The 15,203-nt window shown below is 42.1% G+C and overlaps 1 protein-coding gene across 22 annotated transcripts in view; it reads left to right on the top strand.

Annotated features, from left to right (window-relative positions):
• The window catches only part of DTNA (dystrobrevin alpha), a 379,312-nt gene that overhangs the window by 276,088 nt on the left and 88,021 nt on the right, over nt 1-15,203 (top strand). For 21 of the 22 annotated variants that reach the window (XM_077352472.1, XM_077352474.1, XM_077352467.1 and 18 more), the window contains exons 2-3: nt 2,531-2,598; nt 10,901-10,981. In XM_077352472.1, the coding sequence (XP_077208587.1) occupies nt 2,532-2,598; nt 10,901-10,981 (148 nt within the window). In that variant the 5' untranslated portion in view covers nt 2,531. The remainder of the gene's footprint in view (nt 1-2,530; nt 2,599-10,900; nt 10,982-15,203) is intronic. The other variant, XM_077352480.1, reaches the window with a different exon arrangement.

The raw sequence follows: 15,203 nt of genomic DNA, 5'->3' as shown, positions 1-15,203 counted from the left end.
AGGTGCCAAGCTGTATATATAGTAGAGGGTGATTCTGTTGGAAAGCCTACACTCATCTCTAAATATGCCAAAATAACTGATTGGCTGCCATGTTGAAACAGGTTACTGAACTAGATGGATCACTGGTCTAGGGTTGCAGGCCCTCCATGGCCACCAGCAGGGGTAGGGTAGTGACTGGTTTGATCCATGAGGTTTCTACTGATGTTCTTATCCATACTTACAGTGTGATATCCTACCATCTCCTCAGCATTAATGGTAAAATTAATGGTAAAAATCCTCTAGTCAGGAATCAGAGTAATCTTTGATGGCTCATTTTCTATGGAGGCTCAGGTCACCAAGTTAGCTCGGGCTGTGTTTTTATATCGATGCCTGGCACAGCTACCAGCGCCCTACCTGTTCCCGGAGCACCTGGCCAGTGCAATCCATGCAATGGTCACTTCCAGGTTAGACTTCTGTAACTCACTCTACATGGGCCTACCCAGAAATTGCAACTGGTACAGAATGCAGCTACACGGGTCCACATTAAGTCATCCTGGATGACCCATGTCCAGCCTCTGCTGAGACAACTTGCATTGGTTACCAGTTTGCTTCCGGATCAAGTTCAATTTTTTAACCTTTGAGACTATATGTGGCTTGGTCTCTACTTACCAGCAGGACCGCTTATCTCCTTATGCCCCCCACAGGGCACTTCGCTCTGTGGGTATGAATTTGCTGATGATCCCAGGGCTCCAGGAGGAATGCCTGGCCTCAACCAGGGCCAGGGCTTTTTCTGTCTTGGCCCCTACCTAGTGGAATGAGCTCCCAGAAGTGCTGCGGGCCCTGATGGGGCTCTCTAAGTTTTGCAGGGCCTGCAAGATGCTCTTCCACCACATGTTTTGTTGAGGCCGGTTGGGAAATCCGGGGTATGAGATCAGGTTCCCCCTCTTGGCTCCTGGGCACAGTGTTAGACTGTGCCCGAAGCCACTGGAAGGTCTACCCCCCCAACTTTATATTGCCAATCATATGTTGTAATCTGGACTGACTCCAGTGGCCCAAGGCGTGGGGAGAATTTTTTACTACCACCATGTTATGGAGTTGGGGAATTGTTTTAGGATTATTAAGTATATTGTACATGGTTTTATAGTTGGATATATTGTTTTATGTTATGTTTTTTCTTTGAACTGCTGCAAGCCAGCTTGCTGGGAGCAGCGGTATACAAATCCAATTAATTAATTAATTAATTAAATCAAAGGAAAGTAACTAGCAGCAGACTTGGGCAAAGGTACTGTTTTCAATTACAGCTTTAAAACTTCCAGAAAACAGTCTCTTATGATAATATGCTGGGATGTTGTTCCACTATTAAGACAGTATCTTGATAGCAAAAAGATTTATCAAGATGAAATTATTGTAATTTAGTAATTTTTGCAATATAGTTGTTAAAAAAACAAAGCCAATTGTGGCACTGAGTTACTACGCTTTGTATGAATTAATAGCCCTTTGTCTTTTAAGCCTAAATGTCTCATCCAGATGGAATGCAAACAAATACTATAGGTGTACTGCAATTATAAGAAGCCACAGGAAAGAGCAGAGAAATTTTATGTCACTATTAAAAGATTAGTAGTGAAAAGTATAGCTGAGAAAGACCTGCTTGAGAATAATACATTTCCACATCATTTTTGTCCAGCCATTTTTTTAATGTTACAGAAACTTGCAATGCTTCAGAAGTACACCGTTCGTAGTGTTTTGCATGACTGGCAATAAGTAAGGATTGAGCCAGACATTAAAAGGTTATGGAGAAAACGGAACTCCAGCTTTAAAAGAGTCATCCTTATCCATGGTTCCAGCAATGCTGGCTGCACCCTGATTAGCCCTGCTCCTACAGCTCCCTCCCTCCCTCCCTGGACACTAGCCACATTCCTCTCAGACGCACCAGATACAGAGAGAGACACACAGAGCCCTGACAGACCGAGCACAAGCCCTCATTCCCTCCTATCGCTCCTGCTGTGAGGGAGGCAGAGAGAGACACAGAGAGAGGTGCCCCAAGCTGCTGACAGAGACACAGAGAGAGCCGCCCCTGCTGCAACAGAGGTAGAGAGAGACAAACAGAGAGACCTGCCCCAAACTGCACACCAGCCCTCCTTCCCTCCTACAAACCAGCCCTGGTTACCTGCTATGCTTTCTACTGCGAGACACGCCGAGAGACACACCGGGAGAGGGAGAGAGAGAGAAAAACAGAGAGAGATCTGCAGCTCCCGTTGTCCCCTGGGTCCTAGCACACATTGCATTCCTGCTTGCAATGGGCTTTCTTGCTAGTACAATGAATAAAGTGGTAGCATAGTTTTACAAGTCTGCAGCAATAGTTTCAAGCTGTGCAGTGTTCTTTGGAGAAAGTGCAAAGAAAAGTAGACGCTCTTGTACAAAATATAAAGCATTTTTAACAGAAGCTTATATCAATGCACCCTAGCTATTGGAGGAAAGCAGCAGACTGGAACAATTTGGCAAATTATTCCACTTGTGAATGATACTGAATATATGTTTTGTTTTCTCCTAGAATGATTGAAGACTGTGGGAAAAGGGGAACTACCATGGCAGAAAGGAGGCAGCTGTTTGCAGAAATGCGTAAGTGCTGTGGCATTTGTTATTTCTTGGCCAATTAATGTTTTCTTGCAAAAGACAAACAAGTGGGAATGTAATACAGTTGTAGTTGATATGTCATGGGAACTAGCCCCAGGCTAGGGGTAGCTTACTTCTACAAAACAGGGATTTATGAGGGCTTTTAGTGGCAGTCACATTGCAAGTATACTTAATTGACCTGAGACTACCTTTCTTATAGCTCTGGATTTTTTTCCAGGTTAAATTCCTGCCATATCAGTTGCTGCTAAGGTTCTGTAATGGAAATATATGTAAAATAATGTAAATATAATGATTAGAAAGAAAAGGACTTTCAACAGTCAAAACCATAATCTCTTTCAATTTTGAACACACTCTATTTACTATGAGTGCTCTGGTTCCATACTCCCTGGGTTCCTGTACTTCTTTTGAGCAATGCATCCTGTAAGAGTGTTTTCCAACTTAAACAATAGACTGAAATCTTCTTGGCTTTAGATAATATGGTGCAGTGGTTAGGGTGTTTAACTAGGATCTGGGAGCTCACAGGGTAGCCTTGGGCCAGTTATGCTCTCTTAACCTAACTTACTTCACAGGATTGTTGTGAGGATAAAATGGAAGAGAGGATGATGTACTCGAACCTGAATTCCTTGGGGAAAAAGCAGAAGAAAAATGTAATAAATAAGATAGTAATAAATTAACAAATAATGAGAAAATATCCATTTTCAGTTTCTTAGCTTTGATTCTGCAATTTAGAAAGCCCTGAGAGCCTGACACTAGTACAGTCTAGAAGAAGAAGAAGAGTTGGTTCTTTTATGCTGCTTTTCTCTAACCGAACGAGTCTCAAAGCGGCTTACAGTCACCTCCCCTTTCCTCTCCCCAAAACAGACACTCTGTGAGGTAGATGAGGCTGAGAGAGCCCTGATATTACTGCACGACGGACCTCAAACAGGACCTCACCTAGTGGAATGATCTCCCTGAAGAGATCAGGGCCCTTCCACAATTCCAAAGGGCCTGTAAAAGGGAGTTCACCAGGCATTCAACTGAGGCTGACAGACCTAACATCATTCAGCTGCCCCCCCCCCGGCATCACAGGCATCCTCCACATCCTGAATCCAACTGACCCCCCCCCCTTTACGGGTTCTGTTTGAAAAGCTCTATTGCACTGCTAATTGTTATTATATTGTTGATTAATACTAGTTCTTACTGTTACTGTTATAATTATTGTTATTATGGTTATAATAATGTATTCTCCTGTGTTTTATGTAAACCGCCTTGAGCCTTACAGGAGGTTGGTATAGAAATATAATAAACGAACCAACCCACCCACCAACTACGTACCTGTGCTCCAGCAGAGGGTACTCAGGGTTGACTAGAATATCAAGTCTTAAACGTGCTGCAACAAATAACCCAGGGTAACAAGCCTTTTGTTTTTTTTAAATCTGCTGTTCACATACTGTCAACAATAATCTCTTAGATTTTAAATCATTTTCATTTGTTGTTCAAAATTAAGAGTTTAGTTCCCTTTTGAATTTCTAAGGCCCAATGGGTAATAATTTGTATTGGCAACTTTAATAATGTTGACAGAGAGGTAGACAATGTCTGATTATTTAACGTATGTTAAAAAAAAGAATGTACTCATATTCAGCTGCTGACATATGGTATTAGCAGAAATATGGTTCTGCTGAACATGAAAATGCTAGCCAGCTCTTACAGTATGTTGCTTTACTACGTCTGCAAATGATTATGGCATCCAAAAGTGATTCTTAAATAGTCATCTTACAAATGAAAAAACACAATTTCAGCAAGTCAAAAACCATATGTCGGTTTGCATATTATTCAATTGCTTCTCATTTTCAACGAGGTAGGTTGGAAGTACTTTGTAAAAGGTTGTAGCCAACATTTGAATAATGACAAACCTACATTCAATAAGGACTGAAACATAAGTAATGCTTTTCTTGCACGTTCGATATATGCTCACAGAAGCAGGGATTTTGTTTAAAGCTGCTCTCTTATTCAGTTATACAGCTGAAATACAGCTGATCGAGACGCATGCTGAAGTCCTGACAAGAAGAAAACAAAAATTAATAGTAATATAGACATCTATCACAGAGCAACAGAAAATAATCCCCAGTTTTAAAAGCAGTGGTTGAGTTATCAAAATCAATTAACCTATGGCTATCTATCTGCATAAATATTTTTGAAGTATCACAAAATATTGTAATATAAAAGAGAAACGATCTCATCATAATCTGTTTGTGGGTTTATTTTTGCTGAGGAAAAGAGGCCCTGAGGTAGTATCCAATCAATAAGAATGCCCTCATTCTAAGCCCTGCAACTAAGAAAGAAAAAATACTTTTTGTCTGTCTTTTATTGACTCCTTCTTCACACTAGCGCAGCCAGATATCTTTCTCCCTTCTCTGTTAGCTGCTTCCACACCATATTTTCCTGGAGAAATTATTCAAACAATTCAGGGACAGCTACAAGTATACATGCCCCTGGATTCAGTCCTTCTGTTTCCTCTTCACTTCACCCCCCTGATGAAAACCTTGCAGGAGTAAGGAGTAACCTTGTCAAAAGGACTAATAAAGACAACCATTTGTATGAACATGGCTTTGTCAGATTTACTCTTTTGTTGTTGTTTGTTTACATGGTCATATCAGAAATTACCCTTGGAGTTCTATCTGACAGTTACAGATACCTTGTAGTCTGCTATCTATATAGGAGATGCTGTTATTTTGAAAACATCAGAAATGTATGTGACATTTTACAGTATAAACAGTTTTTCTCCCTGTGAAGAGAAAAGAAAAGCAGGGGATGAGTTTGTTTTTCTGCCCCCTCTTTCAGAATAGTCACTTATTCCATCACATTGCTGAACTGCTTTCCAAAGAACTCTCTTCAACTTTCTTCTTGGATTCGTCACTGGATGATATTTTGATCACATGCTGTAGACCAGTGGTCCCCAACCCTCGGTCCGTGGCCCGGTACTGGGCTGCGAGAGCCTCGGCAGCGGGCCACAGCTCCCTCTCCCCGCCCCTCCCGCAGCGAGAAGCTCGCCAGGCCGTGAGCTAATTGGCCACTGAAGCGGCCAATTAGCTTGTGGCCCGGCAAGCTTTTTGCTGTGGGAGTGGGGGAGAGGGAAGCGTGGCCGCAGGCATGCCGGCGGCGCAAACGCGCATGTGTGGCCCGCTGGGAGCACAAGCACGCATGCGCGGCAGGTTCGTGCATGCATGATTGTGCAAAACTTCTGTGCATGCGCGTTTGTGGCCCCGCTGGGCACAAACGTGCATGCGTGGCAAGTCTGCGCATGCTTGTTTGCACGGGCCCCTGGTCGCCCTCTCCCCCCAACTGGAAAAAGGTTGCGGACCACCCCTGTAGATCACTTAATTCATATTACTTTGCCTTTATTATTCAAGACCCAAAGAATACCCTGTGCAAGAGGATGCAGTCTTATGTATATGAGCAAGTCACGAATGCATCTGCGCTACTGTCGGTTGAATAGAATGAGGGTTCATAAAGCTCTGAAAATATAGAATAATAGAGCTGGAAGGGACCTCCTGGGTCATCTAGTCCAACCCCCTGCACTGTGCAGGACACTCGCAATCCTATCACTCATCCACTGTAACATGCCACCCCCTTGAACCTTCACAGAATCAGCCTCTCCACCAGATGGCTCTGTTTAAAAATTTCCAAAGATTGAGAACCCACCATCTCCCGAGAAAGCCTGTTCCACTGAGAAACCGCTCTAACTGTCAGGAACTTCTTCCTGATGTTTAGATGGAATTTCTTTTGAATTAATTTCATCCTACTGGTTGTGGTCCGTCCCTCCGGGGCAAGAGAGAACAACTCTGCTCCATCCTCGATATGGCAGCCTTTTAAATACTTGCAGATGGTTATCAAATCCCCTCTCAGTCGTCTTCTCTCCAGGCTAAACAGACCAAACTGCCCCAACCTTTCCTCATACATCTTGGTCTCCAAACCACTCACCATCTTTGTTGCCCCCCTCTGGACATGCTCCAGTTTGTCTTCATCCCTCTTCAACTGTTATGCCCAAAACTTAACACAGTGCTCCAAGTGTGGCCGAACCAGAGCAGAGTAAAGCAGTACCATTACCACCCATGATCTGGACATGATACTCCATTTGATACAGCCCCAAATCCCATTTGCCTTTTTAGCCACCAAGTCACACTGCTGACTCAAGTTAAATGTATCATTTTAAAAGAATGAGTTTAAAAACAAAAGACATGAGATGCGTCTCTTGATGCTCATCTTTTGCTGTGAGAGTAACACTTTGGCCTATTGAATTCCAGGAGCTCAGCAACATCACCAACAGCAGGCAGAAATTCTTAGTCTGTAGGTAAACCATCTTGTGAGAAAATCAACAATTTCTAGGATGAGACATTAAATAGTTCAGGTTGGCTTCTGCCAGGAACAGATGGTATCCATGCAGTCAGTTAGTAAAAGGATCTAGTTGAGTACTTGGCAGATGGAAATGGGGGAAAGTAAGGAAAAGTAACATGGAGGAGGGGAGGATTGGGATTTCAAATTTGTATCCATGTGTTCTCTCTGCTGTAATCATAAAGCTGAAACAAAGAGGTATATTATGAGCACAAATGCTTTACAACTAAATTTGGCTTAAATAGATCATGGGTCATGTAGCCAACTTGTTAACTTTTAATTAAACGAATGCAGGAGGATCCTGAGATGATGCCATGTTACCATTTCCCCTCCCTCACTGCCCCTTTTATAGGGTAACAATGGCATTGGGATACTGTGAAATTTTGCCACTTATGTCTGTTCACTCTCAGATTCATCCTTGCAATTAAAAAAAAGTAACAGATGCAGTCCCTACTAATTTGGGACTGCTTCAGTCTATTTATACAATGAGTTATCTATGAACAGCATACCTTTAAACACCTCATTTGCTGGACAGCTGAATATTGTCATAAGTGGTTAATTGATCACTTCCATCATGATGACCAGTAAATAATGTTGGGTTTATATGGGCATGAATAGCATTTCTGACCATATTGAAACATACTGAACCTTCTATCATATTAATCTTGTGCTTTCTGAACCCAGTAGCTGTAATACAACTTCACCAACAAAACAAGCTTCTGTTTGCTGAGCAGAGCCCTGCCGTTGTTGCATTGCTATTCATCCCACCATTTTACCTAAGAGACCCTGCATGCTATAGTTCACAACTTAGCCTGGCCAGGCTTACTGCAGACACTCCCTTCAATGCACAGAAATGGTCTATGTCAGTGGTCCCCAACCTTTCTGAGGCTGGGGACCGGCAGGGCATCGGGCCGCGCCCACACAGGCCGCGCCCACACAGGCCGCGCCCACACATGCGCGATGCGCGGCCCGGCACTGATTCCCTCTCCTCGCCCTCCCGCAGTAAGAAGCTTCCCGGGCCGCAAGCTTGCGGCCTGGGAAGTTTTTTACTGCGGGGGGGGGGGGGACGGGGAGAGGGAGCCGCAGCCCGGCGCCATGGCCCGGTGCCAGGCCGTAGTCCGCAGGTTGGGGACCACTGGTCTATGTGAACCAGGGTTAGAAATTTAGATGCACTGAAGAACCTAGGCTTTCAAAGTAAGTTAATAGACAGAAGTTAATCCAGATACTGTATGCCAAAATGGGATGGAAGTTAGAAACTCCTTCTTTCTCACAGCTCTGTGTGCTTTTTTAAGGTGAGTTCCATGGACAGCAAAAGTCACCAAGACTGAAATAAAGACTGATATATCATTGGTAGGCAAAATCACGAAACTCTGGCTCACTTACTTTGTCCATATCATGCGATCCAGCTCAGTAGAGAAAGCAATTAAGCTAGGATTGGTCAGTGGAAAAAAGAAACCAGGCCCACAAAGAATGCAGTGGTTGGACACAATTGGAGTGGACATTGGCCAGAACACTGCATGGCTGAGGGAGGCAGTGCAGGATAAGCAATCATGGTGGCTGTGCCATGGGATCGCCAAGAGTCAGACATGACTGAATGGCTGATAACAACAACACCTTCAATGTACATCTGTCTTCTCTCAGAGGGTCCTGACTCTAAAAAGGTTGGAGGCTACTGACTTGAACAACCAGCTGAGCATCTACCATATGTCTAACATCTACCATTTGTTTATCATTATCTCCTGGCTTTTTGTTTAAGCGCCTACTTAGATGTGTACACACATACAGGATGAAATGCCAAGTCATTTGGGGAATGTATCATGAGTCAACTAGATGAGATGGAAGCACTTCCATTTGTTTAACTATGAAACTGACCCAATTGTTTAGCCTGGCCAAGGGTCTAAGAGCCAACCAGACATTTAAGTAAGGTCTGCAGAACTCTCCCCTCCCACTTCTGCTACTTATTTATCTCCTTGCAACTTTTCTCCACCAGGGCTCTATTGCCAGCCAGGCTCTTAAAGTAGGAAGTTAATTTGACTGAGTTCAATGTTTTTTTTTAATTTATTTATTCATTAATTCGTTCATTCTAAAATGTATATGCCGCCCTTCCCCAAAGACTCAGGGTTGGCTCACAACATTTATAATTTACAGTAGGCTAACACAGTCCCAGCATTTAAAACAAATAATTTACTTTTTAAAACAATCAAAATTCACAGCTATTTCTCTGTCAGAAAGGAAGGGGAATAAAGTGCTTTGTTAGTACATTCATCAAGCACATATTCATTCGTTTCCAATTGTTTCGAGGCATTCTTTGTTTAAGTAGGGAGGCCAGCTTGTAGGTGGAATATATTTTGGCCTCAATGATAGCCTTTTTTTTTTTTCCTTTGCATCTCTTTCTTTGTGGTTCAGACATATCCATGCGCCATGGTCACATCTAGTTTGGCCTGTGACTGCTGGATAGGCAAAGCTTGTAAGGGAAGAACACTACAACTGCATCCAGGTGCCACAAACCATTTCATGATGCACACCATATCAACTGTTGCTGTGCTTACTTCCTCCCTCTGACCGTTTATGCACTGGAGGTTTCATGCCTGGCTGCAGGCTGGAGTTTTAGTCGTGGCAGGTTGCCCCTCCTCTTCCTGCACCCACATGGGGGAGCATTTGGCCTGGTGCACCTCATCCACCCCCTATCTGTGCTCCTGATAGAGGGGTGAGGCAGTGAAGTTCCCAGTGCATAAACGGTCTCTGTGAAGCACAGTAGAAGGCTTCAAGAGTTCAGAATTCATGAATCAAGCTTCAGTTTGCCATGTCAGAATGTCAGTTCCTGGACAAATTGGGAGTTTGTTTACTTTGCACAAATCTGTGTTCATGTTGTATGCATCACCACAGAGGGGGTTGATGAGGCAAATGGATATAGTCATAATACCTGCCATAAACTGTAATAATTTACATGTAAAAACTGAGTAAATCACACATTTATAATCTAATAACAGGAGCAGAAGACACTTTTGAACATTTATGGTTATTATGGAAGTTAGTTCTTAGAGCATGATCATAAGTAATAACTTTAAGGGCCAAACTAGATATAACAGCACGCATGAGGCCAACTCATGACCACCAACAGAATTTTAGACAAAAATTTAGCCATTTTAAAATTAACACATCTGATTTTGGCACTTTGAAACACTTGGAAGGAAACAAGATTGCCTGTTGTCACTGTATTGCAGCAATTTTAAAATGGCTAAATATTAATCTCAAGTGGCATCATGGTCACAGTTTGGCCCCATCACGTCTCATTGGGCCCTATGGCTGCAATCCTTCAATACTTTAAATGGAGTAAGTTTGTTTGAATAAAATGGAACTTACTCCTAAGTAGACTTACTCTCAAGTAGACTTGAATAGAAATGCTCCCTACGAATACCAAGTTGCAGAGCAATAAACTGGGATGTTTTTACTGACTTCTTGAAGCAGCTGCCATTTTATACCGCAACATTTATGTTGTGTTTATATCTATTGTATTTCTATTGCTATCTATTTCTATTTCTATCTATTTATATCTAAAATAAATTTGCTGTTTGAATATATAGTGCCTGATTCTGATCAGCTAATCAGTCAAGGATATCTGTTGTACAATTTGGAGTTTAAATATTAAAATTAAAATGAGTTTCTCTTGGTATTGAAGTTCAGCCATATTGTCTCTTAGCTTGTGGTTTAATTAGATTGTTTTTCAGCATGACAGATATAGACAGCCTAGTCTATTTGTTTGCTAAACTATTTTTAACTTTGTTCTCTGTCTAGTCTCTGTAGCTAGAAAAGACAACCTTGAAAATTTTCAAGAGAGCATTTCTTTGTGCTCTCTCTGTATATGTGAGGTATGTTTAAACTGCAAACATCATAGACTATTATTCTCTGCTATTAGGAGCTCAGGATCTGGATCGCATCCGTTTATCCACCTACAGAACTGCATGCAAGCTTAGATTTGTACAGAAGAAATGTAATTGTAAGTATGCCGGTGGTAATTCATATTGTGTGTGTGTTCCCCAAATGAAATGCAAATGGGAATTTATTTCAATACACATTCAGGAGATGCTAATAGGAACACCTGTCTCTCCAGGAGAGCATGATATTTATTGCTAATTACACTTAAAAGTTTAAATGCTGAAATATTAACATGCAGATTGGAGTTGGAAAGGGTGGAGCTTTCGTATCACACTTTCTAAGAAATTATTTTCACACGCACTTTTCTCTTGGAGAAATTAGGAGGTGCAGCATAAAATCAAAAGTCACATCTTTCTCGTTTTGGCTTTATCACTTTTTATATTTGTTTGTTTTACTTCTAAGATTATCTTGTACAGTTCGGTGGATTTTATTTTAAGAATCTGCCTTCCTGAGACATTAATGCTTGTCTTCAAAATTTCCACTCTTAGAATCATAAATAATTTGCAAGTTTTAATCTGCAAATAACACATTATATAAGCAACCCCTACAGGCTTCTTAATTTGCTCGCAGTAATTATGATGGATCATTGTATGTATGTGGATTGTATAAATATTTCCTGTTGAATTCAATGCACTGCTTTCCTGAGGTCCATTTTTATGGTTAAAAGATGCCACATGTCCATTCCATAGGAAAAACTGGCGGATGGAAGGCACACAGGTAAAATCACTGAACCTGCTCTCATTTAGCACCCCAGTCCTATGGATAAATGCAACAGTACTGAGGGATTTTGTGCTAATATAACCATAATAGCATTCTGTATGAGACAAATTTGTCCCATCTGTCATGCTGTGATGTGGTTTAGTAACAAATTATAACAGGCAACATCTGTATATCACTTTGGCAGAGCATTATAACCTAAAGGCAGAGAAGTAGCATTGCATTCAATGCCATTTGGGGGGAAATTTATTCTCAGCAGACAGTAAAGAAGTGTGCAGCCCTTTAGCTTCTTCCTTGTGTTAGCTTTGAACAATTTTTTAAATCCAGGTTTATTCACAACAGTTTCTCATTCATATCATCCTATGTCTGGGAGTCTTAATAAGCCTGAGTTTGATCAGGATATCAATAACAAATGCACAAAACCTCCCTCCCTCCCCAAATGGCCCATGATGGGTCTGACCTTGGGTGGATATGTACCCAGCTATACTTCCCAACCATATTCTCCCTGAAGCCTGAAAAATGTTTCTGAAGTCTCTCAATGGGAAAAAAAGTTGAAAAAGGCTGATTGTGTATATATAGTGCAAACTAAGAAACTGAGATGAAAAACATGTATATATAGTGCAAAACATGAAAATCATGAAGAACAGAATTGACCCCAAAATGGAGAAGCCCAAGTACCAGTTGGATTCAGGGTGCTCTCCAGAATTCCAGAAATACACAGACCAGAGTCATCCTTCATTTAAATTATTTGATTTACTTGACGCTATAGCTTTTCATATTTTCCTTTTGAGGTATGTGCAGAAATAAAATATAAAAACTCAGACGAACTATCATCACACACACACACACACATGCTGTCTCTTTGTGGGCCTTGGTGGCAGCAGCAGTACTTCCACCACCAGAACATAACAACACACTGTAATCAAAACTCCATTATGCAATTAAAATTACAGTACAACTGAAAAATGACTGCCATCCTCGGTGGCCTTTTCTCAGAGCATTGTGCAATTATTCTGTGATGCCGGCTGTAGGAAAAGCAAAGGCTACTGATTTCCCTGGATCAGAATAAACAGTTGGCAGTCGAAAGCCATGAATTTAAAGCCAGGCTGAATATTCTAATGTGAGGTTTAATTAGAACAGACAAACCGGGAGTTCATATCCCTGATGGCTTTTAATTTGGCACCATGGGGGTTTCCAGTGTTTACTTTTGCACTTTTGTTCTCTTTTGAGTGATAGAGTTTTTGCTGTGTCTGGTCTGCTGTATAATACAGCTGTTTTGATGGGGATGGAGTTGTGCTACCATTGACCATAATGGTGACCTTGTTAACTTCCGTCCCCCACCCCCTTCTAATCTTTCTTTTCCACACACTTCATTTCAGATAATCAGACCTCAGAGGCAGCAAGGCTAGTCAGATTCAGCTTCTCACATGTCCCTGGGCTACTTTCTCTTCTGGCTGTCATTTTACATTAGGCTCATGTCCCACCCAGTTTAACACACAATATTTTCATATCTGTAAATTAAATGCAAGTGTTATTAAAGACATACTTGCTTTGGATATTTTTAAACACATCACACTCTGGGACAGCTTCATATCAGAGGCTAGTCTGTCATCAAGCCAACAGCAAAACTAGGCAGTCTGAGCATCAAAGAATGGTGCCAATGTGAAATCAGTGGCTTTACAGGCCTTCCAGCTTAAACCTCTTCCATCTCCCATCTTTAATCCCCGTAATTACCTGCAATCCTTACAAAAAGTGATACTCTTCAACTTTTTCTGCTAGTAAAAAGTTCCAATTGAAATAAAAAACTGCAAACTGAACTGTAAAGCATAGCTGGAAAAGTGCCAGGAGCCTAGAGATTTGGGACAAGCACTGGAAGAGTTGACTTTTTTTCAGGCCTGTATCAACCTGGTGCATAAAATTTGATACTTTTCAAAAGTTGCAGGACTGAACAGGGACATAGCTATATGGGCATTTCCATGAAGGGTAGGGGATAGCATGAATGTAGTGCCATCACATAATTGCTTGGTGCAAATAAAAGGGTATTTTAGTTAGTCAGGCCTTTGTCTTCCTATCTTACCATGATATGTCACTGTCAACTTCCGTACATCAATAGATGGGTGAAACTATCTCAAAGCACAGGTAATAAGCTATAGATATAGTTGTGCTTCTCAGTGCTTTGTGTGGTTTCCACATGCAGACAGGCTTAATCATAGAATCATAGAGATGGAAGGTACCTCCTGGGTCATCTAATCCAACCCCCCGCACCATGCAGGACACCCACAACCCCATCGCTCATCCACTGTAACCTGCCACCCCCTTAAGCCTTCACAGAATCAGCCTCTCCGTCAGATGGCTATCCAGACTCTGTTTAAAAATTTCCAAATATGGAGAACCCACCACCTCCTGAGGAAGCCTGTTCCACTGAGAAACCGCTCTGTCAGGAACTTCTTCCAGATGTTGAGACGGAATTTCTTTTGAATTAATTTCACCCCATTGGTTCTGGTCTGTCCCCCCGGGGCAAGAGTGAACAACTGTGCTCCATTCTCTGTATGGCAGCCTTCTAAATACTTGAAGATGGTTATCAGATCCCCTCTTAGTCGTCTCTTCTCCAGGCTAAACAGACCAAGCTCCCCCAACCTTTTCTCATACATCTTGGTCTCCAAAGCTTGTATGGTTGCTCTGTTGATGATGTGGCTTCTAGTACAGCACAGCAGCAATGAACATTCCATGGCAGGTTTCCCCACAGGTCCTTTGCTCCAGTAGTAGCTATCCCACCCACATGCCACAGAGGCATTTTCAGTGGTTTTAGAAAAGTTGACAGTTGACTATCATTATAACAATATAACTTTATAGTAATATTAGGGGCAAAGCCCGTTGTATCCAAGAATCCAACGGGCCCTAGAGCTTGGCAGTGGGAAGAGGGAGGGGAGGAGTTGTCCAGTCTGTAAGGGCATGGGGTTGAATGTGTGTGTTGTGTGGGAGGTTGTGCTGGCGTAGTGGCAAATTAGGGCATGGGTGTGGAGATATGGGTGTCAAGAACCTGTGGTGTGGAATGTTCATTAAGTATGGGAGAGGACTAACCTGTGGGAATTGTGGCATAGTGTGGCATACAGATGAGCTTTCCAGAGTCATGTCTTCAGATATGTGAAAGAAAAATCAGACTGGAGATTCTTCTTAGGAGAAGATTACATGGCAACCAATTCCCCCCACTTCTGCGTCATTTCCCTTCTTGTGTGAATTAGGCCACAGACACCGAAATGCCCCACTGCCCTAATACACATGGGGTAGTCACAGTACACAGGTGTCCACCCTGTTCCTTCTTTTCCATTTTTTCACTGTTCATAAAATGTTATGTGCCCACATGCTTCTTTCATGGTTGCTCCTTAGAAGAAGAACGGATTTTTGTACCCTGTTGTTTACTACCCAGAGTCTCAAAGCGGTTTACAAACACCTTTTCTGTTCGCCTCCCCACAATAGTCAACCTATAAGTTATGTGGGGCTGTGCGAGGTCTGAGAGAACTGGGAATGGGCCGCAGTGACCCAGCAGGCATCTCAAAGCATTTTCC

Source organism: Paroedura picta, chromosome 9 (genome assembly GCF_049243985.1).
Source record: "Paroedura picta isolate Pp20150507F chromosome 9, Ppicta_v3.0, whole genome shotgun sequence".
Taxonomy (NCBI): Eukaryota; Metazoa; Chordata; class Lepidosauria; order Squamata; family Gekkonidae; genus Paroedura; species Paroedura picta.
This window is presented reverse-complemented; position numbering and strand designations above follow the sequence as displayed.